Here is a 26,803-nt window from a genome sequence, read left to right as displayed (position 1 = left end):
CGATGTTGCAATATTGTTGGTATTGGTGATGTCAGAATTAAGATGCACGATGGCTCCGTTCGGACGTTGAGTGGTGTTCGACATATCCCAGACTTGAAGAAGAATTTGATTTCCTTGGGCACTTTGCACAAGAATGGTTTTATCCCTAAGGCTGACGAGGATAGGGAAACCATTCGGATTGTTAAAGGAGCATTGACTGTGATGAAAGGCAAGATGACTGCAGGGAATATCTACAGATTGTTAGGGAGTACCGTTGCAGGTGGAGTTCACTCTGTTGAGTCCTGTGATGATACGACAAAATTGTGGCATATGCGCCTTGCTCATCTTAGTGAACGTGGTATGGCAGAATTACACAAGAGAAACTTGTTGCATGGTGTCAAAAGCTGTAAGCTCGATTTTTGCAAGTATTGTGTTCTTGGTAAACAGACTAAAGTCCGTTTCAAGATTGCGAAGCACACAACTCAAGGGATTCTTGATTATGTGCATTCTGATGTATGGGGGCCTTCCACGACATCGTCTTTGGGTGGATCTAGGTACTATGTTACTTTTATTGATGATTTTTCACGGAAAGTTTGGGTGTATTTTTGAAACAGAAATCTGAAGTTTTTGAGAAGTTCAAGTTGTGGAAAGCTGAGGTAGAAAACCAAACAGGACGAAAAATCAAGTGTTTGCGGTCTGATAATGGTACGGAGTACACAGATTCACAGTTCCTACAATTCTGTAAGGAGCATGGGATTCAGAGGCATTTTACAGTGCGCAAGACACCACAACAGAATGATGTTGCGGAACGAATGAACAGGTCGTTGAATGAAAGAGCCAGATGTTTGCGGTTGAATGCGGGGCTTCCCAAACACTTCTGGGCTGAGGCTGTTAACATGGCGTGTTACCTTATCAACAGATCGCCAAGGGCATCGCTGGCTGGGAAAGTTGCAGAAGAGGTATGGACTGGTCATGATGTTAGTTTTGATAACTTACGGATTTTTGGTTGTCCTGCTTATGTGCATGTACCTGCTGATGAGAGATCCAAACTTGATGCAAAATCGAAGGAGTGCATTTTTCTGGGTTACAAGAAAGGTGTCAAAGGATTCAAGTTCTGGGATCCAGTTGCGAAGAAAGTTGTGATTAGTAGAGATGTCGTTTTTGATGAACAGTCTATGTTGCAGCAGAAGCAAGACACGACAGTGGTAGATTTCGAGCAGTTTCCAGTTGAGAAACCAGAAACTTCTCAACCGACTTCTGGTGGTTCCACTACGGATGATTTGCAGGATTATAGTCTCGCCAGAGACAGGGTGAGACGGACGAATATAAAGCCTCCGAACAGATTGGGTTTTGAAGACTTGGTATCTTTTGCACTTACTGTTAGCAGTGATGATCCAGTTACTTTTCATGATGCCGTTACTAGTCAGGAAAACGACAAGTGGATGGCAGCCATGGTTGAGGAGATGGAGTCTTTGAATCACAATCGTACATGGGAGTTAGTTCCCCTTCCTAAGGGTAAGAAGCCGATTGGTTGCAAATGGGTGTATAAGAAGAAACCAGCAGTAACAGAAAAAGAGGGGGAGAAGTTCAAGGCTCGTTTGGTAGCGAAGGGTTTTTCACAGCAGAAAGGAGTTGATTATGATGAAATCTTTTCTCCTGTGGTCAGGCACACTTCAATCCGAGCAGTACTTGCATTGGTGGCTAGTTGGGATTTGCATTTAGAGCAGATGGATGTTAAAACTGCTTTTTGCATGGTGATTTAGAGGAGCAGATCTACATGCGGCAACCTGAAGGTTTCACTCAACCTGGAAACGAGCATTTAGTTTGCAGATTGAAGAAATCTTTGTACGGGTTAAAACAGTCTCCGAGACAGTGGTATAAACGGTTTGACTCCTATATGATCAAGATTGGCTACAACCGATGTGAGTATGATTGTTGTGTCTATGTTAAGAGCCTTGATGATGGTTCTTTTATTTTTCTATTATTGTATGTTGATGATATGTTGATTGCTGCGAAGAACATGGATGATGTTATCGGTTTGAAAACTTTATTGAGTCAGGAATTTGATATGAAAGATTTAGGTGCTGCAAAGAAAATTCTTGGAATGGAAATTTGCAGGGACAGAGACTCAAGGAAACTGCGGCTATCTCAACGGGGTTATGTTGAGAAAATACTAGAAAGGTTTGCGATGAGCAGCGCGAAACCAGTTAGCACTCCATTGGCGAATCACTTTAAGCTCTCATCAGAACAGTGCCCTAAGACAGATAAGGAAGCTGAAAATATGGCAAAGGTTCCGTATTCTAATGCTGTTGGCTGCTTGATGTATGCGATGGTATGTACTCGTCCTGATTTAGCTCATGCTGTTAGTCAAGTTTGTAAGTACATGTCTAAACCTGGTAAGCAACATTGGGATGCAGTCAAGTGGATCTTTCGGTACTTAAAGGGTACTGTGGGACATGGAATTGTTTTTGGGAGTCAGCGGGATAATCCTTTGGTTGTAGGATATGTGGATTCAGATTATGCAGGTGACTTGGATAATAGAAGATCTACGACAGGGTATGTGTTTACTCTTGGTGGAGGGCCTATTTGCTGGAAGTCTACTGTTCAATCTGTCGTGGCACTATCTACAACTGAAGCTGAATACATGGCAGCGGCTGAAGCTGCAAAAGAAGCTTTATGGCTTACTGGTTTAGTGAAGGAGTTGGGTGTTCAACAAGGTGGAGTTCAGTTGCTTTGTGATAATCAAAGTGCTATTCACTTGGCTAAGAATCAGGTGTATCGTGCTAGAACTAAACATATTGATGTAAGGTTCCACAAGATCAGAGAGTTGGTTGCATCTGGAGAGGTTTTGTTTCAGAAGGTACATACTGATGAGAATGCCGCTGATATGTTCACCAAGCCAGTTACGACAGACAAGTTCAAGCATTGCTTGGACTTGTTGAATGTTTCGAGTTGTTAAAGAAGCAAGGTAACCCAACCCACATTGAAGTTTCCAAGGGGCAGGATATTCGCCAAGGTGGAGATTTGTTATGTATGGCTCATAAAAAGTCTCGTTGTGGGGTTACGAATTATGTGGGTTGGGGGTGTGGGGGCGCAGCCCCCGCGGTACGGTACAGGTTGATTTTGTAATTATGTACCAGGGTTTTCTATTATAAATAGAGATGTAACCTAGACCTAAAAAAATTATTGAATAAAACTTCTAGCGCCGCCTAGGCACCGAGGACGTAAGCACATTGCCGAACCTCGTAAAATTCTCGTGTTCTTTCGTTTTCTTTACCCGTTTTCGTCAACAAGACTGTAGGAAAGCTAATTCAGTTCTAATTTCACTTTCAATAGGAGGAACTGTCAATGGAGGAGAAGCCTTTTCTATATCAGGAACTGAATTCATCTTAGTTTCCATACTTGAAGCAGTACCCTCAATTTTACCAATCCTCTCACCATTTTCGTCAGCACCAGTATTTTCTTCCTTTTCCAACTTAACCCTGTGGGGGACTTCACTATGGGAACTGGACTCTAAATAAGCTAATTTAGTAGTAATTTCATTTTCAGTAGCAGAAGCTTCCAGTGGAGTAGAAACCTTTTCTATATCAGGAATTAAATCAATCTTTGATACCATCTTCAAAGCACTTCCCTTAGAAGTACCCTTATTCTCTACTGGGAACTTGGCACAATTGGGCACTTCAACTTTGGAACCCAACTCTGGAGAACCTAACTGACTGTTTATTTACTTTCAATAACAGACGCTGCCAATGGAGGAGAAACCTTTCCTACATAATGAACTAAATCTTGATTTAATACCACATTCAAATTACTAAAACCTTCATTTTTTTTTCTAGTGCTCGCACTATTTTCCTCGAGGAAATTATCAGTTTCTATTTTAACAACATTCTCAAGCTCATCATCAGATGGTTCTTCAGGATTTATATGTTTAGAAGAAACAACTGAATTTTTCCCACTCTCTCTGTCATCACTGACAACAGAAGCAGCTTTCTCTTTAACAGCTTCAGTTACTTGGTTTGCATTTAGTCGTTGTTTTCTCTTAGGTGAAGATTTAACCAGAAAGTTACGGTGAACTTTCTTCTTCCCAGGCTCCACTGATTCAGAATCCCCAACAGAAACACCAACCGCTTCAAAACTGCTCTTATCTTCCTTGTCCAAATCTTCGCGACCAACTTTGGCAACAGCCGTAGCACTTTCATCGTTCGTTTGAGTTTGACCTTCAAGTATTGCCATTTCACTCGCGTTTCCAAACCGGAAGATAACGCTGCCATCGGAACACTCTGCACATTTCATCAATGCTCACAATTATTAGAACGACCAAATTTGTTTTGAGCTTTTCTTTTAGCTGAAATTCACTATTTTTTTTCCTCTCAAAGTTGCTAGAAAAGCAAAAGCGATATATCATATGGTACCGTTTCATTAAGAATAAGAAACCAATAAAAATGCAGACATTTCCAAACATCACAAGATTTTGTTATTCTTTACAATAGTTGATTGAGATTCAACAAACAAAAAGTGGATCCGATTCATTCAAAAGCAACAAAAGAAACAAAAAGAATGAAAGATAAAGCGGCGCACCGGTTGAGGAAAGGAGATCTACATCAACAGAAACGGAATCCGAACTCGAACTGGAACTGGAGCTGTAACATCCCAATTATGGGTTAGTGACCAAATTGTAAAGTTTCAGAATTTGATGACTAAAGTAGAGTAATGAAGTAGTTCAATGATTATTGGATATATATGATGAAGGTTATTTAGTAATTATTAAAGGAAATAAAGGGTAAAATGGTCATTTGATCATTCAAGAAAAAAAATGGAATTATATACACGTGGAAAGGGAGAGAATTCTCCAGAATTCTCTTCTCCTTTCTTCTTCTTCTTCACGTGGAAGCCAAGAGCAAAGGTAAGTTTGATTTAGCTTTTGATTTCTTGGAAGTTTTAAGTTGGATTTGAGTCTTTGAGGGTTATATAAGCTTAAGGAAAGCTTATATAAGTTTAAAACACCAAAGAGATAGAATTAGAAAGGAATTTCTATTAAGGGTTTATAAATAAACTTTTGTTATAGAAAGGTTTTTGAAGTTCTAAAGTTGGATTTGACTTGCCATCAGCTTAATTAAGAAGTATTAAGTGTTAGAATTGGATTTGAAACATGTGAAAAATAGGGTATGATTCTTGAAATTCCTAAAGAGGAGAGGATATTAAGGTTAAAGATGAGATAAATGAATATTAATGAGTTTAATTATGTATATGAAAGTTAGGAATATGAAAGGGTTGAAATATGAAGGATTTAATCCAAAATGAATGAGTTTTCGGGTTCAAAAAGAGGATTCTGGGCAGAGTGCATCGATGCACATTCATAGTGCATCGATGCATCAAGGTTAAAACCCAGAAATTGGTTGAAGGTGTATCGATGCATTGGTAGTGCATCGATGCATTGGTAGTGCATCGATGCACTCTTTTAAGATAAAAACATCGAATGCAATTAATGCATCGATGCATAAGGAGTGCATCGATGCATCCCAGTAATAATACAACATCGAATGCATTTTATGCACCGATGCATCAGTGGTGCATCGATGCATACCTTCATTAAAAGATGAAATTGACTTTTCTCTTAGTCTAAATAGTGAACCATTAGAATATATTAGTTATAATACTGATATAGATCCATGTGTGATTATGTAGATACTAAAAGTAAGCTTCTTCCGGAACAATCGAAGGATTAGGATTGATTCAAATCAAAGCAAAGCTAAGGTGAGTGTAATTTAAATTGTACTTATGTACCAAATAAACATTGGCTTGCGATGAGCCAGTGATGGAGTCACTATGGTAAGAAGGGACTCCTAAAAATGTTATTTGAATTGTGATTCTTATGTTTGCATGAGTGCATGAAAATGGGTACATATGTTATATGTATTGCATATGTTACATGAATTGAATGAATATATGTTAGTGTGATAAGCTATGTGAACTGGTTTAAATAGTATATGTGATTATATAAGTTTATAATATAAATATGTGATATAAGACATAAGTTAAAGAACTATATGATATTAGATAAGATAAACATATGCTATTATAATTGACTATAGGATCACGAACTATGCAAAAATAGCAAGGACTTATGTGATAACAAGAGAAAATGATATAAAATAGATAATATAGATATAAATGATAAGTTAAACGACATAGACATATGTGATTATATGAAAAAGAATATAAGTTATGTGATTATGAACATGTGGATATAGGTCTAGTTGAAGATATAATAACAAGATATAAATTACACGAGTTAAATATATGAGAATTAGTATAACCAACTTATGAGATGAAATGAAAAGTGAGACAAGTTAAATAACATTGACCTATAGGACAATATGAAAATAATATATAAATTAGGAGACATTGACAGAAGTGATTATATGAACATGTAAGATAAGCTATATGGGAAGAGTTATGGGCTTAAATGAACATATAATATATGAGTCATATAGTAAAGATCTATGAAGCTATAGGAAGATGTTATGGGAGTTATGTGATGATAAGTTATAAGATATATATAGGTAACAAGTTATGTGAAATTGAATTAAGTAAATATATGAAACTAGGATATAAATAATGTGAGATAAGTTATAGGGCATTGATATACGAACTATATGAAAGTATGTACATGAATATATGTATAAGTTTATATGTTATTCTATGTGATATATGATGTATATATGAACATATGTGAATAAGATATGACATGTGTGTTTACATGAAAAATGAGAAATGATATAATCCATATGAAATGATCTACGTGATTACATGTAATACGTGATTACATGCACTTGAGATAAAGGTTATATGATATGAGATGTATGTTCACACATACATATGGTATATGACAGAAGAAAAGGAACAAGTGATATGAAACATAAGAATAATGCCCATAGTATATGATATGAGAGCTATAGGTATAGTTGGCATGCCAAGAGTCGAGGGTTCTACGTGGTCCTTCGGGACATGTATGTAATTATGTGGAACCTATATGAAGTACTTCGGTACACTTATTGGAGCCATTGTATTATGTATGTGGTTCTTAAGGAGTAGTCTTTCGGGACATAGTGGTCCTACGAGACATATACAGTGGTCCTACGGGACGAATACTGAACTAAGGTTCGGTGCCCTATGAGGAAATTGATACGAGCTGTGGTGCCTCTATTCTCAATAATAATATACATGGGCAATTGAAATACAAACTTTAAAGTGAAAGTGGTACAAGAAGGTAAGTTTCGTATGTGCATGATATGATTATATATATGTTATCGTGTAATAGATACATGCATATTGAAATGTCATGATCAAATGTTTAGAATACATATTCATCGGATGAAATGAGTATTGATTGGAAAAATGTATGATATTATATGATAGATATGTTAATGATAATGATAGTATTTGTACAGGTATGTGTTTTGTTATATGAAATGGTCTATGGTTTTTATTATATGTTTATATGCCTCACTAAGTCAACGACTTAGCGTGTGATTGTTTCACACGTAGGTTTCGAGAAGAGTAAAGAGCAATATGGAGCAAGACAGGTCAGTTCTCCTTACCAAATGTCAGATCAGAAAAGAGGTGAATAATATGCATTTTAATAAATAAAGTTTTAGTTGGCATGTAATCAAAAGAATATATTGTATAAGCTCTGAATAATTTTGTAAACGTTTTGAATAAGTTTAATCTTATAAAAGTTTTTAAATTACTCACTATTTTATATGAATAAATGTTTGAAAAGACAATGTGACACTTCGGACTCGTATCCGGGTCGGATACGGGTTGGGGGTGTTACATTTAATGGTATCAGAGCTACGGTTTAGCCGATTCTAGGCTTAAATCGAAGTCAGAAGTGTTTTAAAAAGTGTACATGCCAACTCAAAGTGAAAAATTCTGATCTGATAGTGTAAGGAGTATACTGTCTTGCTAATAAAAAAATAGATTATTATGTGATAATAGAAGTATGATATTAAGTGCTTCGAAAGAAGTGAAAGGAATAAACCTGAAGGTAATAGCATTCACCTGCCCTGGCCAGGCAGGGAGAAGAACGAACATCTCAGGAAATGTCTGTATAAAATTTGGAAAATTATTCTTCATGATTGAAGAATGTTCTGATGTGTTTTCAATTTATACTTCTTTAACTCATAGAATGAATGTATCAAATTAGTTGATAAAGTTGCGAGCACCCAAGTTCAAGGGTGGATTTGAGGAATGTTCTATTGTTATAGACCTTTGGTTGAATGATATGATAGAAGGTTTTCAATTCTTCAAAGTGGAGATGTTGAATTGAGTAGTTTTGTTACTACTTTGGTAAGTTAGAGTATGGTGGATAATTGTCACCATAAGAACGTTAAAAGATTAAATGATGTGATTAGAATTGTATAAGAGTTCAAGAATAAGTGCATTGATGACCAGTTTATAAAACAGATGAAACTGGAATACACGAGCTTGAAACAAGGGAATTACACATTGTATGAGTATGATTATAAGTTTATTAAGCTAAGCAGAATTGCTGCTGAGTTAATTCCGACTGAAAATGATACATGTGATATTTTGTTAGGACTTGCGCCTTAAATTAAAAGAGTGTTACTGGTTTTGAATTTGTTATCGTTTCAAGAAATGTTTAATTGTGTTAAAGCTTTAAAGAGAAAAAGCTCAGAACGAAAAGTTTGGAGAAATAAAATCTCATATGATTAAGCGAATTAGTGCTTCATAGAGTTCAATACCATCAAATAGAGGTAGAGATTCTGGTTTTCAATTTCAGACAAGGTATGAATTAGTTGCATTCTCTGCTAGAGAATCAAATCCGATGAGAGTCAGACAGACTCAGTTAGTATGGTCTAGTACTGAAAGATTAAACAAGGATTTAATTGATAATAAGCCAGGGTTAAAGACAAACTTCGAGAATTAGGGTAAAAGTTTTGTTAGAACTTATGAAAATTGAAGCGGGGAAAAGTATATTAAAGGGGTGAGATGAGTATTGAGATTTGATAATTGTTGAAATAGTTTTCGACTGCAAAGAATGTATATGAGATGGTAAAGAATGAGGTTTGTATAAGTAAAGAGGATTATCAAAGTTATGACGATGCAATGAAGATCAGTAATCAGAAATGAGTGTACGAGATATAAAAGAATATGGGAGTATGAAGGACATGATATGGCTTAGTTATGTATAAGAAGATCTTGATTATAAAAGGATATATGAATAAAGAAATGAAAATGGTTGAGTTTAAAGGATCAGATATGAGAAAGATTTTATGGAAGTGTAGATGATAAGTTCGATATAGAAGTAAATAAAAATGTGTAGGATGATGTGGAAAAGATTGTTTGAATTTGTAAAGTCTATGTTTAATCACATTTGAAGAAGATTTAAAGTTGTGTTTTTGGTCAAGTGATGACGAAAGAAGAGGTTGGTTACTATTGTAAGGTAATTAACGATAGATTTATAATGTTGAGTGAGGATATGGATTTTATTGTCTATATGATAAGTGGCAAGATAGAAAGTATAAAGGAAAAGGTGCTTGAAAAATTTAAGGATTGAAAAGTAAGTTTTCTAACAATTATAAGAAGTATTAAGTTCAGAAAGCAGCATGAGAACGTTAGAAGATATGTCATTTTCAGGATGTGCAGTGAAAATTCGAGGACGAATTTTTTTAAAAGGAGGGGAGATTTGTAACATCCCAAATTATGGGTTAGTGACCAAATTGTAAAGTTTCAGAATTTGATGACTAAAGTAGAAGAATGAAGTAGTTCAATGATTATTGGATATATATATGATGAAGGTTATTTAGTAATTATTAAAGGAAATAAAGGGTAAAATGGTCATTTGATCATTTAAGAAAAAAATGGAATTATATACACGTGGAAAGGGAGAGAATTCTCCAGAATTCTCTTCTCCTTTCTTCTTCTTCTTCACGTGGAAGCCAAGAGCAAAGGTAAGTTTGATTTAGCTTTTGATTTCTTGAAAGTTTTAAGTTGGATTTGAGTCTTTGAGGGTTATATAAGCTTAAGGAAAGCTTATATAAGTTTAAAACACCAAAGAGGTAGAATTAGAAAGGAATTTCTATTAAGGGTTTATAAATGAACTTTTGTTATATAAAGGTTTTTGAAGTTCTAAAGTTGGATTTGACTTGCCATCAGCTTAATTAAGAAGTATTAAGTGTTAGAATTGGATTTGAAACATGTGGAAAATAGGGTATGATTCTTGAAATTCCTAAAGAGGAGAGGATATTAAGGTTAAAGATGAGATAAATGAATATTAATGAGTTTAATTATGTATATGAAAGTTAGGAATATGAAAGGGGTTGAAATATGAAGGATTTAATCCAAAATGAATGAGTTTTCGGGTTCAAAAAAGAGGATTCTGGGCAGAGTGCATCGATGCACATTCATAGTGCATCGATGCATCAAGGTTAAAACCCAGAAATTGGTTGAAGGTGTATCGATGCATTGGTAGTGCATCGATGCATTGGTAGTGCATCGATGCACTCTTTTAAGATAAAAACATCGAATGCAATTAATGCATCGATGCATAAGGAGTGCATCGATGCATCCCAGTAATAATACAACATCGAATGCATTTTATGCACCGATGCATCAGTGGTGCATCGATGCATACCTTCATTAAAAGATGAAATTGACTTTTCTTAGTCTAAATAGTGAACCATTAGAATATTAGTTATAATACTGATATAGATCCATGTGTGATTATGTAGATACTAAAAGTAAGCTTCTTCCGGAACAATCGAAGGATTAGGATTGATTCAAATCAAAGCAAAGCTAAGGTGAGTGCAATTTAAATTGTACTTATGTACCAAATAAACATTGGCTTGCGATGAGCCAGTGATGGAGTCACTATGGTAAGAAGGGACTCCTAAAAATGTTATTTGAATTGTGATTCTTATATTTGCATGAGTGCATGAAAATGGGTACATATGTTATATGTATTGCATATGTTACATGAATTGAATGAATATATGTTAGTGTGATAAGCTATGTGAACTGGTTTAAATAGTATATGTGATTATATAAGTTTATAATATAAATATGTGATATAAGACATAAGTTAAAGAACTATATGATATTAGATAAGATAAACATATGCTATTATAATTGACTATAGGATCACGAACTATGGAAAAATAGCAAGGACTTATGTGATAGCAAGAGAAAATGATATAAAATAGATGATATAGATATAAATGATAAGTTAAACGACATAGACATATGTGATTATATGAAAAAGAATATAAGTTATGTGATTATGAACATGTGGATATAGGTCTAGTTGAAGATATAATAACAAGATATAAATTACACGAGTTAAATATATGAGAATTAGTATAACCAACTTATGAGATGAAATGAAAAGTGAGACAAGTTAAATAACATTGACCTATAGGACAATATGAAAATAATATATAAATTAGGAGACATTGACAGAAGTGATTATATGAACATGTAAGATAAGCTATATGGGAAGAGTTATGGGCTTAAATGAACATATAATATATGAGTCATATAGTAAAGATCTATGAAGCTATAGGAAGATGTTATGGGAGTTATGTGATGATAAGTTATAAGAATATATATAGGTAACAAGTTATGTGAAATTGAATTAAGTAAATATATGAAACTAGGATATAAATAATGTGAGATAAGTTATAGGGCATTGATATACGAACTATATGAAAGTATGTACATGAATATATGTATAAGTTTATATGTTATTCTATGTGATATATGATGTATATATGAACATATGTGAATAAGATATGACATGTGTGTTTACATGAAAAATGAGAAATGATATAATCCATATGAAATGATCTACGTGATTACATGTAATACGTGATTACATGCACTTGAGATAAAGGTTATATGATATGAGATGTATGTTCACACATACATATGGTATATGACAGAAGAAAAGGAACAAGTGATATGAAACATAAGAATAATGCCCATAGTATATGATATGAGAGCTATAGGTATAGTTGGCATGCCAAGAGTCGAGGGTTCTACGTGGTCCTTCGGGACATGTATGTAATTATGTGGAACCTATATGTAGTACTTCGGTACACTTATTGGAGCCATTGTATTATGTATGTGGTTCTTAAGGAGTAGTCCTTCGGGACATAGTGGTTCTACGAGACATATACAGTGGTCCTACGGGACGAATACTGAACTAAGGTTCGGTGCCCCATGAGGGAATTGATACGAGCTGTGGTGACAGCATTAGTGCACAACCTCAATGTACTCACATACCTCTATTCTCAATAATAATATACATGGGCAATTGAAATACAAACTTTAAAGTGAAAGTGGTACAAGAAGGTAAGTTTCGTATGTGCATGATATAAATATATATATGTTATCGTGTAATAGATACATGCATATTGAAATGTCATGATCAAATGTTTAGAATACATATTCATCGGATGAAATGAGTATTGATTGGAAAAATGTATGATATTATATGATAGATATGTTAATGATAATGATAGTATTTGTACAGATATGTGTTTTGTTATATGAAATGTTCTATGGTTTTTATTATATGTTTATATGCCTCACTAAGTCAACGACTTAGCGTGTGATTGTTTCACACGTAGGTTTCGAGAAGAGTAAAGAGCAATATGGAGCAAGACAGGTCAGTTCTCCTTACCAAATGTCAGATCAGAAAAGAGGTGAATAATACGTATTTTAATAAATAAAGTTTTAGTTGGCATGTAATCAAAAGAATATATTGTATAAGCTCTGAATAGTTTTGTAAACGTTTTGAATAAGTTCAATGTTATAAAAGTTTTTAAATTACTCACTATTTTATATGAATAAATGTTTGAAAAGACAATGTGACACTTCGGACTCGTATCCGGGTCGGATACGGATTGGGGGTGTTACAGGAGCACTTGAAAACAAGGAACTGGTGATTAAGCTTAGGTTTCGCCGGAGGGAGTCGAAGCGTGTGAAAATGTAACGACGGGAAACGTAAGCACCAGAAAAGTGATTGGTGGTTGCAGCAGGAAAAACAACTCATGGAGCCAGCTTCGAGAGAGGTGAAGAAGGAACCGGAAGCCATTGGCGATGTTTACAACAACATTTTCCAAGGACTGAACCGACTGCGATGGTGGAGCTTGTTCAAAGGCAGGGGAATGAATTTCATGTATTTTCCTGATATTATGGATAAGGAATTTGGCGCATACTTTTTTTCCCACAATTTTCTATCTGATGCAACACATGGTTGTTCTGAGTTGGGAACTGTTGTTGCGATTTTGGTGGTCAGTTTCTTTTTTGATGAACAAAATGTAATATATTTTATTTTTTTAATATAATTAAAGTATATTTGATAATACTATAATTTTATTTGTTGAGTATTATATCATTAGTATATGAAATAAAAATTATATAATTTAATTTAATACTACATTTTAAGGATTTTATTGAGGGTTTTTGTTTTTTTTCTCAATGTGTTTTTCTGAAACAGAATCTAATACTTATTTTTTTATTTAATTATTAGTGTAAGATGCATTAATCGATTAATTTAGATTAGATCTTTTATTTTATTTTTTGAAAAAATCAAATTCAAATGAAAGCTTGATATATTCATATATGAAAACAAAGATAATTACATGTAGTTTTTAGTAACCAATAGATAAATGTATTAAAACAAAATAAACAAGTCTATATACAGACATTATCAATCAAAACAACAAAACAGTGAGTTAATTCAGTCGCGAGTAGCTGAGCTAACCAAGCTGAAGATCATAAAAGGCGAGTGAGTTCATCGGAGACCGGAGGCTTTGAAATTGTTGTCAAAGACAGAACAAAATCCTTTGGAACCAAGCACTTCTCTTCAATGTAAAGCTTTTCTAGAACCTTGGCAGATGTTAAAATCTGCAGGCTTTCATTTTCCTTGCAATTCTCTCCATTTTTCTGCATTTATTTACACCCCGTTTGCTTATCTAAGCAATCAATCTTCGTATGCATATAAAAATTATAATCGTTGTAGAAAATTACCGAGAACGAGTTCATGAGTTGAAGGATTCCGAGTTGAGCTTGCAAGAACTTGACATATTTGAAAGCAGCTTGAAGCATTTCAGCAGTGTTCATCTTAGTCCCACCGGGCACAAGCTTCCCAAGCTCTTGAGTCTTCTTGGTTATCTTCCTCCTCCTCTCCCTCGCCGCGACGCTTTGCACCGACACGCACTTTTGGTCGCCTACGCCGTTGTTCTCACAGTTAACCTGATTCATTGTTTGAATTTGATGACGATTGTCTTCAAGTACCGGACATGAGTGTGGATCAACCGCGTCAAAGAAACCGAGCATCAAACACTGATCCTCGATGAGTTTCTGGCGTTTAGGGCATGGGAAAGAGATGAAGTTCTCGTACGAGGTGGTTTCAGGCGGCAAGGGAATCAAAGGGTCAACGGGAAGTAAAGTAGTGTAGCTTTCGGGATGAAGAAAACTGCTGTTTAGTTCAATGTAAGGATCAATGAAACCAAAAGGCAGCTCAAATGGATCCCGGTATTGTTGTTGATCAATTTGAACAGTTTCACTGTTAACACTCTGGAAATCATTTTCCCAGTTCGAGTATGAACTTAAAACCATGACAGCCGTTGGAAGAAGAAAAAGAAACCTACGAAAATGTATGGAGAAAGTGAAAAACACAGAAATGGAGAAGAAAACTGTCGAAAGATTCACTTGTCGAGACTTGAGACACAAGAGATATTTTTATAAGACATAGATACTTCATTGAATCAGTGCAGAAAGAGGGAAAGAAGCTGAATCGTGAGGGAAAGAGAGTGGTGGGTTGGAGATAAAATAGGGCAGATGGGGTGAGGTAAGTTAACTGTTTCCTAGAAAAACTAGGGTTTTTCTTCCCACTAAAGAAACTGAAAATACAAAGACCTTTTCAGTCTTTGGCGGCTGCCATGCATGCATAATTGTTGGATTAAAAAAATGGTTAAAGCCCGTTTAGTATTGGGTTTGGAAATTATTTTAATTAAAAAATATCTTTAAATATAAATAATATTAAATAGATTTTTTTAAAGAAAATATTTAAAATATTTATTCAAAATAAAAAGTAATGTAAAATACTTTAAAAATATGTTTATATATGTGCATATTAGGTTGAAGCCATAAATTTTTAGCTGGGTCGAGATATAATATAAATTATTATGAATTATTTTAGAGAATGATAATTAATTAATGTACATAAATATTAAAATATTAAAGCTATGATTTTAAAATAATAATTTATTTATTAATAAAGGCCTACTCAGAGCATAAGGCTGCCATGTAAAAATTTTCCTTAAAGAATATTATACCTTTAAATATATTTGAATTAATGTTTTTAAAATAATAAATATTAATTTTTATGTACAATATTTGGTGGATGCTATAAGATTGAATTAGTGCTGATTAACAAGATCCTAACCAACACTCCTTAACAGAAATCAACTGAAGTTAGACAGATTGCAACAACCTATAACCAATTTGCTATATTTACTATATACATATACTTTAACAAGTGATGTATAATCTGGGAAGACAGATATTTTATTCAGATATTTTATTTCTAAGTTTAATTATGGTTTTAGCCCGGGATTTAGGATTTAATCCATTAATTTCAATTTAAAATAATTTTTTTGAATTAATCATTAGTATCTGATTTATTGACCGACTAATCCAGATCGAGTATTGCAGAGGCGAGAGCGACCCTTCCAACCCAGTTTGCTCCATTCGCAAATACAATTTATGATCAGTTTGCTCAATTTATTTTAATTTAAAATAATTTGATTACTCTAATGTTATAATCGTGTGAAACTTATAACTAAATTTTATTTCATGTTCGGTATAATTTATGATTATGATTAAATTTAGAAAATAATTAATTTATTGATATTATGTCTTAATTGATAACTAAATAAATATAAAATGGATTGTATCATCAAATCAATTGATGAAGTTAAAATATATATTTTTAAATAGTATAAGTTGACAATAAAATAATGTTTATTCAAAATTTTTGAACTCGTTAATAGCGTATACATACTTATAAATATAACTGTTTAAAATCAATTTTTTTTAAAAAAAATATTTTTTAATCATTTAGACTATTTAGAAATATTAAAAGAATATGAAGGCATTATGATAAAAATAACTTCAACATTTTTATGAATGATCACTTTATACTTCTATTTTTTTTTGGAACATTTTATCTCTTAACACTTCAAAATTTTATTAAAATATATTGTTGACGTGAAATTTTTACATATATTTAATTATTGATGTGACATATATTAACATATTAATTAATTATTAGTCAACTAATTATTTTTATATAATAAAATCTAACGTTGAGTGGTAAAATGAGTATTTGTGCAAATGTTGAAGGATACTTTTGTGACTATGCCAAATCCGAAATGCAATAAAGAAAGAGGACCACAGGGCAGAATGATATCCAGGAAGCAAAGGACCAAGTTCCACGTGGTTTGGAGCAACATTGAGATGTGGATGGACTTCAACTTTCCATTGGTCCGAAATCCAACCACCTTACTTAGATATCCTCTCTATATTTCTTCTATCCTACTTGTACCTCGTCAAATCCTGCCTTTTGATTCTCCCACTCATCTGCTACATCTGGTTGCTACAATTCCTCTCTACTCGTCTCTCGAGAAAAAAAAATCACAGAAAAACAATGGCTGCTACATCTGGTGCTGTTCTAAATGGGTTATGCTCATCGTTTCTTTGCGGCGGGAAGGGGAGCCAAGCTCTTTTGGGTGCTAAAGTCATCCCCTCCCATGCCGGTGGAGCTAGGAAGTTTGCCGTTGTGGCAGCCGCCGCATCTAAAAAGTCTTGGATCCCCGCAGTCAAAGGTGGCGGTAACTTCCTTGACCCCGAATGGCTCGATGATCGTATGTTTTTCTCCTCCTGAACCACCTTTTTTTTTACTTTTTGTTGTTCGCTTGCTTAACTAAAGTTTCTCCTTTTTTGTTTTTTTTGATCAGGCTCCCCGGAGACTACGGATTCGACCCGCTTGGTATCGGCAAGGACCCAACATTCCTCAAATGGTACCGAGAAGCCGAGCTGATCCACGGACGTTGGGCCATGACCGCCGTCGTCGGAATCTTCGTGGGCCAAGCCTGGAGTGGCATTCCGTGGTTCGAGGCCGGAGCTGACCCGGGTGCGATAGCCCCATTCTCCTTCGGTTCACTCCTCGGAACCCAACTCCTCCTCATGGGTTGGGTTGAAAGCAAGCGTTGGGTTGATTTCTTTAACCCCGAATCACAATCTGTGGAATGGGCGACTCCGTGGTCTAAGACCGCCGAGAACTTTGCCAACGCCACCGGCGAGCAAGGTTACCCCGGAGGCAAGTTCTTTGACCCATCGGGCCTTGCGGGAACCATTCAGAACGGGGTTTACGTGCCTGATTATGACAAGCTCGAGAGACTTAAGCTTGCTGAGATTAAGCATGCGAGAATTGCGATGCTGGCCATGTTGATTTTCTACTTCGAGGCTGGCCAAGGAAATACACCGCTCGGTGCTCTTGGGTTGTAAGGAAATCAATGGCCATGTTTGTGTAGATAAACTGGAAATGTTGTTGTTTTGTTGAGATGACAATGAGTTCCCCCAATAGATCAAAATTCTGAGTAAACTGTGATCTAATCTTGTTGATTACTTACAGGATCTATCTGCTGATGTATTATCGTTGCCATGGAAATTCTCAGGGATAATGAATGTTGAAACTGCTAAAGTTAAAGATTTAGAACAATTCTGGAATCATCTGCTAATATTCATGGGAAACTTTTTTGTTAATTTCTCATGGATTGACAAATTTATGAGGGGAAAAATAGCTTGATACTTTAACTAACATAAAACAATATTTTTTTAATTAATCATTGATATCTGATCTATTGATTGATTAATCCAATTAAAGTATTACAGAGGGGATGGCGACCCTTTCAAACTAATTTGTTCGTAAACGTCAGAATTCGAACCCTAACCTTATTTAAAAGACCTAATATCTCATACCACTAGACCAAATGATTGATGATACTAGAAAACAACATTGATGATTACGTTAATCATTATAATCAAATGAAACATTAGTAAGTGGTTAGTATAATGATGAGACATCTTATACTCTTTGAATATTGAAGATAATATCATAAAAAAAATCATGAATTTCAAACATAAATTATAAAAAATATGAAAAAAATACAAATCACTTTAACCATTTTGCATTGGTTAGAAGTGTTTAGGGCAATAATCTTTCCAGGTTATATTCAATTTTGAATTTAATTTTCATCTTTTAATTTAACATAATCTAATCATATCGTTATTAATATTTTGCTTTAGTTCAAATCATAAACATTGTTAGAAAAATTCATTATTTACTTCTTTGAAGAATACAAGGCAACAATTAATTAAAACAATATATCAAATTAAAGTAGATTAAATCTCTAAACTGAATATAGCAAATGGACGAAAGCTGTAATTTGACCATTATATTGGATAGAACATCGACGAGATATTGACTACAGCCAGAGGTCCAACATGAACAATTTTCTCAACAATCACAGACGTTGCATTTGCCAATGATTATCCTTATATTTGCACGTTTTATCGAATTAATTAACGTTGAATATGTCCCTAATTTTCAAAACAGAAAAGGTCAAATTACATTATCAGTGTAAAACCTTTTTTTTACACTGTATGATTGGATCATATATGTTACAGTTAATTAACTTTAGAACAAACTTTGCGGATTTCACCCACAGTGCCTGTCTTCACTTCAATGTTGCTCATTTTCACCATGGACTTTCCAAATTCTATGTTGAACGTCAGTCCGAGCAACCCTCTGATGCCCAAGAATCGTTGAACAATGTTCCTCGTGGAGGCGTCGGTCCATAAACTTTGATCGGACTCGAGAATTCCCTTGCCGTCCCTCAAGTTGGCGAAGAATGAATTATCGAATCTGTTAACGCTGCCCGTGTCCAATCCAATCCTCCGTGATCCGTCACCGTTCTGTGGACAAAGCGCTTGAAGTTGCGAAACAAACGAGGCGGCAATCGAAGGGTCGGCTCCGTTTCCGGTCGTGGTGAAGTTGTAAAGCCTGTATCTGAAGAATTGGCAGGCTGAAGTACCAATGGTGTGCCCCCCTGGAATCCAGAAATTGCATTATATTCCATCCATTTGGTGTTAAATTTATATTCGAACTCGAATGTGATAATTTGATTCTAATGCTTACCAACAAGGGTGACAAGATCTTGAGTGTTGAGACCCTTTGCTGCAAATTTTTGCTTCTGCAAATCGACCGAGTCACGAAAGCCGGGCAAATTGGCGGCATCAGATGCCTGAGAAACCGTTCCGTCCCGGCGGCCTGTCGGCACAGCCCAGCTTGCTCCACCGCCCTGTCACATTACATTATCAACAACCACCGTTAATGACTAGCCAATCAACAACATAAAAATAAGATCAAAGCAAAAAAATAATAGTAGTTACCACTTACCACAACTACAGAATCACGAGCAGCGAGAGCTAAAATATCGGCACACGAAACAACACCAGGGCATGCAGCTTCGAGCTGAGTCTTGGCATCGTCGATGACTTCGTACCCTCTCAGCAAAAGGTTCGGCGGTGCTGTTTTCTCGGTACCGGCACCATCGATAAGGATCGAACCATCACATCCATTGACGAAGCAGTCATGGAAGTGCATGCGGAGCAAACCGGGAGCAACGGTGGGATCAGACCTGAAATGAGATTGAACCGCGGACCTCACGATGGACTCGACTCGAGGACATGAAGCCGAGTAGAACCCGACCCTGGTGCCCTGACCTTCCACCAAGACACCACCGGCCACGGCAAGCAACAGGGTAACAAGAATGACTCTTTGGCTAAAACAACTAAACCCCATTGCTGTAAAACAAGAACTTGAAGATTCAACTGAAAGAGGATTTCGAGAGCTTGTGAGTTTGGATTGATGGATGAGAAGTGATTATATAGGCAAAAGAAAGTCAGATAACCACGTACGAGTGCTGTGTAAACGAGAGAGAGATTCAAAAGCGATCAGCTAAGACTTTTGGGGTTTGAGGATATTGCCAAAAAGCAAAGTTGAAAGAAGATTACAACTTCTCTACCATTTATCAACTTGCATGCATGCGAGTGACTCTGTATTCCCTACGAAGAGACAGTCGTCGTTCTTGAATCTATATACTTCTAGTAGTGTATTATTTTAAACTACTTTTGACTTGGGATGTTTAGCAAAAAAGGAAATATGGAAAAGTAATTTTTATAATATTATCCAATTTGTTCTTTTTTATTATCATTTTAATGATGTGATATTAGACCTTTTCTTGGTTGATTCGTCCTTTTTAATCCAGTTGAGGTTTAAGCTCGAATTTAAATTTTTTATCCGATGGGTAGATTCAATCTGAATAAAGAAGAAATAATTTAACACATTATTTAAATTTAATAACAAAACTCAATTGAAATCAATATAAAATTATTTTTTATTATTTTACATTAAAAATAAATATTTTGGATGGATCGAGCAGAGTCTATTCTTTAAAATTTTGTTATTCGACTTTGGGTCATGAACACCTTTTCGTGACACTTTGATGTTGTATATTATGTTTATAATTTCACAGTATTACGGCATCAAAAGGATTAAAAATGAGAGAAATCATTAAATCATACTAATTTGATTAAAATTTACAGATCAAATAAAATTATCAAATTTAGGAATTATATAAGATTTTTTTTAAAATTATAATTACGTGTGTATCTCGTCTATCCATTTAATAATCAAAGTAAAATTTATTCTTTTCAAGTCGGGTAAAATTATAAAGGAAATAAAGTTTTTATATCGACGTGAGGATGAAGTCGTTAAAACTCTCTCTTTCAGTTTTTAAATTTATATTAAATAAATTATTGTTCTTTTGATGTAAAACAATTTAATTCCTCTTAATATTTAATTTTAATTTCGTTCTTGAATCAAGGGTTTAACACATTTGCATTATTAATATTTTTAACTTTAGCTATTAAAAGTTAGTTTATGCCAAGGAAGGGACAAGAACCATGAAGTTTCTATTATCCAATTATTCATTTGTAAAGGCAAAATAACACTTTAAAAGAGTAAGTGAAGAAAGCTACGTAATAATACATGGTTAGGTAAAGTATAATTGAAGCAATGAGAAAAAGTGTGAGGTGGAATCCACTACATAGGTGCTTCGGAGTTGGTGGTCAATATACATCATATATGTTCAGTCCGGTATAAACATAGAATTTTATGTCGGTGAAACGAATTTTTTAAATTTTAGAAGCGATAAATTTATAAAATTTTAAGAAGATAAAAATAAATTATTAATAAAATATATATATATATATTTTAAAATACATAATAATTTAAAATTGTAAGAGGATGACTATCCCATTCAGAATGTATGCTCAAGGCATCTATGCTTTGTTGGTCCTAAAATTACTTGCGTTGAAATAACCCAAAAAGGAATGAGCAATGGAATGAAAGGGCAAAACGCGTGAAAGAAGATGATGATGTCTGGTTCTGGTAATAATAATTGGCATCGACATTGACATGGACATGGACATTTCCTTTTGGTTTATTATTATATTTGTGAAGTGGTTTACCATCTCTTTCCTACGCGTTTCTGGCACTGGATTGAGTCAACATTTTCATACTGTTAAAGCTCTACTTTTTAAAGACAATGGTGGATTCTTTACGAAGAAGGGTGCATTCGCCAGCTGCATAAGCGAGTAGTAGTTCATATTTTTTAGGGATAACGATACAATTATTATTTGTATTTAAATTATTTAATGTGTTTTTAAATTCATTTTGTTACCTCTAATTAGGTTGATATCTAATGTTCTAAGATACATGGATCACTTTTAAAACTTTACGTGACACTTAAAAGATTATGAAAATAAAAAATATACATTAAATATTTTTAAAATGATTTTAATGATAAAATAAAATATTGATATTTCTAAAGATCTTAAGTTCGAACAGTGTCATTTACAAAATATATATATAGTACATAAATCAAAAGATTTTACAGAGTACATAGACCAATTCCGTAATTTCCACTTCCTCAATCTACAATGTACCAAAAAAAATGTGGTCGTCACGTTATAAATTTATCTATCTATTGTGTTATTCATTGATTTTTTTTTCTTTCATTTTGTTCGTTGAATAGTTCTGCATAATTCAATGAGATTGAAGATTTTAATATCTTCAAAATAATAAAATAAAGTTTATAGGTTGACATGTCGACTAATGTTTCCATAAATAGAAATGTATACATCCAACTTGATTCATAAAGACATGCATGCACACTTTCATTGCATTATTCTTGCACGTCCTGATTAGATTATTGATTCGACCGACATTAAACATGAAAAATATGGTCATACATTTTGTTCCCACCACATTGTCAATAAAATACATATGGTGTTATCTGGCACTAAGAAATATCAAAACAGATGATCAAATCAGTTGGATTAAAAATCAATAATATATTTAATTTAATATAAATTATTAAATTAAAATACATTTGAAGATAATTATTCAAATAATCTCAGAATCTAATGTCAATAAGACTAAACTAATATCTTTTAATCTAATGTGAATTATTTTTCCTAGTTGACTTCCAACAAAATTTATCGTTTTATTTTTACGTCCCTCATTTTTCAATAAATATCAAATTTAGTTCTTATCATGGATGGATTGAGGTGTTAAGCACCTGTATTTCTTATAAATTTTAAATTACCAAATAATTTATATATCCTTTTATATTTTATATTGATAATATATTTTTGTATTTGAATTTTTATAATTTTATACTCTCAAATATTTTTTTATAACTTCTTAAAAACTATTACCCTAACATATATTTTGAATTTATATATGATCGTCTTATTAAACTTCAAATATGAATGTATACAATTCATTTAATTTCAAAACTTGAGCCTTTAAAGCTGAATATGTCATTAGCTTCTTAAAAAATAAAATTGGTTTAATTTTGGGGAAAAAACACATTATTAATATAATAGTCAAATCCATCAAGTGATTTTAGTGGTTAAAGAGAGTATTATTCTCCATAGAAGTCATGACCTCATGGGTTCAAGCAGTTACGACTGTGGGTGTGTATGCTTTATAAATAATTAAAAAAGATTTTAACATTGTAAATAATTGTTATAATTATAATTCGTGAGTTACTCATAGTTCGTTGTAGGAGTGATTTAGTGATGGAACATTATACCATATTTTTTATATAATTGTTCCATATGTTACACTCTAGATTGTGTTCATCTTCTAATATTATGGTTCTTGATAACTTCTCGTTCTCGTCCGACTACTGAAAGAGATTTTTGCATTGCTTGTAGGTTGATTTTGACATTTGTTCTTTGTACCATATTAGATTATGTTTTTGTTAATAAGATATTGACTTATTCATTTGATCCAAAATTGTGAATACATAAGAAAAGGAATGAAAATGAGAGCCCCTTTTAATTATTTGATTATTTTGATTTGGTCGAAATTTTGAAAACATTTATCGAGCAAGCCAATGGCTAGCTGTAACTTTAGGGTTAGCCAGTTGGCAGTTCAATAAATTCTTGGATGATTTCATGTCATTATATATAAAATACTAGGTCTTCATCATCGTAAATTGCAAGTTGATTCCTGTCTAAGACAACTAATTGGACCCTGCTTGCATGCATTCTTAAGCTAAATCTCTTAAATTACTATAATTGTATACCAACTGCGCCTTCCTATGGCGGTTCCTTATGGCCGGCTTCCTTGACTTCTTCTCTATGTTGACCGGATTTCTTTTGCCCTATAAATAAACCCTGTTCTGCTCTGCTCTCCCCACTCCACGCAATCATAAGCATATACAAGTATTCAACCATTCCAAACACCATTATTTTCTCTTAGCTTACCTCTTTATTTCTTATCATTTCAATTTATTGTCACAATGAAGAGCGGTTTCACCAACCCTAGATTCTTCCATGCAATGGCAGTCATGTTTGCCATGGCTGCTGCGTTGGCACATGCTCAGGGAACTCGAGTTGGGTTCTATGCAAGAACATGCCCTCGAGCTGAATCCATTGTTAGGTCAACGGTTCAATCCCATTTTCGTTCTAATCCAGCCATTGCACCCGGTTTGCTGAGGATGCACTTCCACGATTGCTTTGTCCAAGGATGTGACGCCTCCATCCTCATCGATGGCCCTAATACGGAGAAAACCGCCCCTCCTAACAGATTGCTGAGAGGCTACGAAGTTATAGACGATGCCAAAACTCAACTCGAAGCTGTATGCCCCGGCGTCGTTTCCTGCGCCGATATTCTTTCTCTCGCAGCTCGTGACTCCGTCTTTCTGGTAAATAGTACTTCGTTTTCTCAATCATATAATAATATATAACTGAAAACTTTGTAAATTAATCCGACAGCTGCCTGATTATGTTTTGCATACGTATGTGAAATGCAGACGAGAGGAATTAATTGGAGGGTGCCTACGGGACGCAGAGATGGAAGAGTTTCATTGGCATCGGAGACTTCCAATTTGCCTGGATTTACAGAGTCCATTGATTCTCAGAAGCAAAAGTTCGCTGCCTTCGGTCTCAACACTCAAGACCTTGTCGCCCTTGTTGGTAAGCTATTTTACCTTAATGTTGGATAGTTTTTACCGAAATTATATTTCTTCTGGTTAGCTGAACTTTCGATGTTTGTTTAACCTGTTGCAGGAGGACACACCATAGGGACTTCAGCTTGCCAGTTTTTCAGCTACAGATTATACAACTTCACCAACGGCGGTCCTGACCCCACAATCAACCCGGCATTTGTTCCTCAACTGCAAGCTCTTTGCCCGCAAAACGGTGACGGCTCAAGGCGCATTGATTTGGACACGGGTAGTGGAAACAGGTTCGACACGTCGTTCTTTGCCAACTTGAGGAATGGTAGGGGAATACTGGAGTCGGATCAGAAACTGTGGACCGATGTCTCCACCAGAACCTTTGTGCAGCGTTTCTTGGGTGAGAGAGGCTCGCGGCCGTTGAACTTTAACGTGGAGTTCGCGAGGTCCATGGTGAAGATGAGTAACATCGGTGTGAAGACGGGCACTAACAGTGAAATTAGAAGAATTTGCTCTGCCATAAATTAACTTAATTACACTTAACGAGAACAATGATTCTTTTCTTCTGTGCATAAGCACATTTGTTTTTGTTCTTTTATATTAATACGAATTGTAATAATTTTTTTTTATATTTATTTGATGTTGAAAGATACTTGTAAGCAAAATTGGAGAGTTTTCTATATCAGCTTTCGAAAGTTACACTAAAGTTTCGATCTCCGGAGTAGGTTTCCAAAATTTGGAATCTAATTGTCGAGATTTTCATAATTTATTCGATAAGTTTCAAAAATTATGTTATGGTCATCATTACATGTACAAATTTATTGCTCTTAACAACTTCAACACCCTCCAACTAATTGATTAGAAACTAATTAGAGCATATAAAAGGGTATTAGAACCAAAAAATATCCGATACGAACAAACCCAAGATTTAGCCCTATCAAATCAAAAGAAAATAAAAATATTAGATTTGCGAAATTATACCTAAATTAAATGTTGGAGCTCACCTGAAAGATCGAGATCTTAAAAAATATATGATTTTCTTGAGTATGAATTTTCTGACGAAAAAAGAGAAATACAAGTTAGCATATTTCTTGAGAGACCACTACATCTTTATATAGATTAAATATTATGTCAATCTTTTAAGTATTTATAATTTATTTCTCAACAAATTATAAATACAACTTATGGTATATATTTTTTTGTTTTCATAACACTTTAATACTTATGACACGTATAACATAATTAATCATTTAATTTTTTATCATATTTTACAGTAGCATCATACATCATACATACATATATATATATATAAACAATTACCCACACTTAGTCATTCTATTAATCGATTGACTCAACGAACACATACTCAAACATATTATATATATATATATATATATATATATTTGTTTTAGTAAATTAAAGGTTAAATAATGATTCGATCATTCAACTATATCTTATCTTAGAATATGATACTTCAATTTTTTTATGATTAATTTAACCTCTCAATTAGAACTTATTGAGTGATTTTAGTAGTTAAAGACGGTGTTTTTCTTCTTTAAGATCTTGGGTTCAAACAATTATTATCAGTTTGATGTGTTAACTATTTGACTCTTATATATCATTCACTGTTGTTATAGATGGGTGATGTGGATTGATAAACTAATAAATAGATAACACATTTCATATGACTTACAGAAAATATAGAAACATTTTTAACATGGAATTTCCACGTCACTTAAATGAAAGTAACAATTTGAAAAAAGCTATACAAAATATTCATGTAAAAAATATTTTTAATATTTTTGCGAGTCGTGTGATATCCGTCGCTCGTTTATTGATTTATCAGATAAAAAGGTGACGTAAAATATTAAAGCCAAAAAATATTATTAGTATTTTTTCCCTAAATCATGTGCATGTGTTACTCCTTTATTGTTTCATAAATTTATATTACTCAACTATAACAACAATACGTTCTATGTATAACAACTTTAAATTACTATATTTTAGGGTAAAAATATAATTGAGTGACTAAATTGATTTTAAAAAAGTTTAAAGTATGACATTATTAATTGATGTATAATTAAGTGTCCACATCATTAATTAACCCTAAATTAAATGAGACATGCCGG

The 26,803-nt window shown here is 34.0% G+C and overlaps 5 protein-coding genes across 5 annotated transcripts; 2 read left to right on the top strand and 3 right to left on the bottom strand.

Moving 5' to 3' along the window:
- Nucleotides 1-3,662: 3,662 nt before the first annotated feature.
- On the bottom strand, nucleotides 3,663-13,171 carry LOC120214957 (probable protein phosphatase 2C 62). The gene is made up of 3 exons (XM_039212754.1): nucleotides 12,929-13,171; nucleotides 4,558-4,612; nucleotides 3,663-4,259 (listed from the first exon to the last, which is right to left on the bottom strand). Exons 1-3 carry the CDS (start codon nucleotides 13,100-13,102, stop codon nucleotides 3,700-3,702), a joined length of 789 nt encoding a protein of 262 aa, XP_039068685.1. The 5' UTR covers nucleotides 13,103-13,171; the 3' UTR covers nucleotides 3,663-3,699.
- A 577-nt stretch (nucleotides 13,172-13,748) lies between these two features.
- Nucleotides 13,749-14,631, bottom strand: LOC120215000 (transcription factor bHLH53-like). Its single transcript, XM_039212804.1, has 2 exons — nucleotides 14,041-14,631; nucleotides 13,749-13,956 (listed from the first exon to the last, which is right to left on the bottom strand). The coding sequence occupies exons 1-2, from the start codon at nucleotides 14,629-14,631 to the stop codon at nucleotides 13,786-13,788; spliced, it is 762 nt and encodes a 253-aa protein (XP_039068735.1). The 3' UTR covers nucleotides 13,749-13,785.
- An 882-nt stretch (nucleotides 14,632-15,513) lies between these two features.
- LOC120214954 (peroxidase N1-like) lies at nucleotides 15,514-19,991 on the bottom strand. Its single transcript, XM_039212752.1, has 4 exons — nucleotides 19,538-19,991; nucleotides 19,277-19,439; nucleotides 18,739-19,187; nucleotides 15,514-15,544 (listed from the first exon to the last, which is right to left on the bottom strand). Exons 1-3 carry the CDS (start codon nucleotides 19,940-19,942, stop codon nucleotides 18,766-18,768), a joined length of 990 nt encoding a protein of 329 aa, XP_039068683.1. The 5' UTR covers nucleotides 19,943-19,991; the 3' UTR covers nucleotides 15,514-15,544; nucleotides 18,739-18,765.
- Nucleotides 16,709-17,808, top strand: LOC120214955 (chlorophyll a-b binding protein CP24 10A, chloroplastic-like). Its single transcript, XM_039212753.1, has 2 exons — nucleotides 16,709-16,944; nucleotides 17,034-17,808. Exons 1-2 carry the CDS (start codon nucleotides 16,724-16,726, stop codon nucleotides 17,581-17,583), a joined length of 771 nt encoding a protein of 256 aa, XP_039068684.1. The 5' UTR covers nucleotides 16,709-16,723; the 3' UTR covers nucleotides 17,584-17,808.
- A 3,939-nt stretch (nucleotides 19,992-23,930) lies between the features above and the next one.
- LOC120214943 (peroxidase N1-like) lies at nucleotides 23,931-25,250 on the top strand. The gene is made up of 3 exons (XM_039212745.1): nucleotides 23,931-24,422; nucleotides 24,531-24,693; nucleotides 24,787-25,250. Exons 1-3 carry the CDS (start codon nucleotides 24,018-24,020, stop codon nucleotides 25,200-25,202), a joined length of 984 nt encoding a protein of 327 aa, XP_039068676.1. The 5' UTR covers nucleotides 23,931-24,017; the 3' UTR covers nucleotides 25,203-25,250.
- The last annotated feature ends 1,553 nt before the right edge of the window (nucleotides 25,251-26,803 follow it).

This window comes from Hibiscus syriacus, unplaced genomic scaffold (assembly GCF_006381635.1).
Source record: "Hibiscus syriacus cultivar Baekdansim isolate YM2019G1 unplaced genomic scaffold, ASM638163v2 tig00110109_pilon, whole genome shotgun sequence".
In the NCBI taxonomy this organism is placed as follows: Eukaryota; Viridiplantae; Streptophyta; class Magnoliopsida; order Malvales; family Malvaceae; genus Hibiscus; species Hibiscus syriacus.
This window is presented reverse-complemented; position numbering and strand designations above follow the sequence as displayed.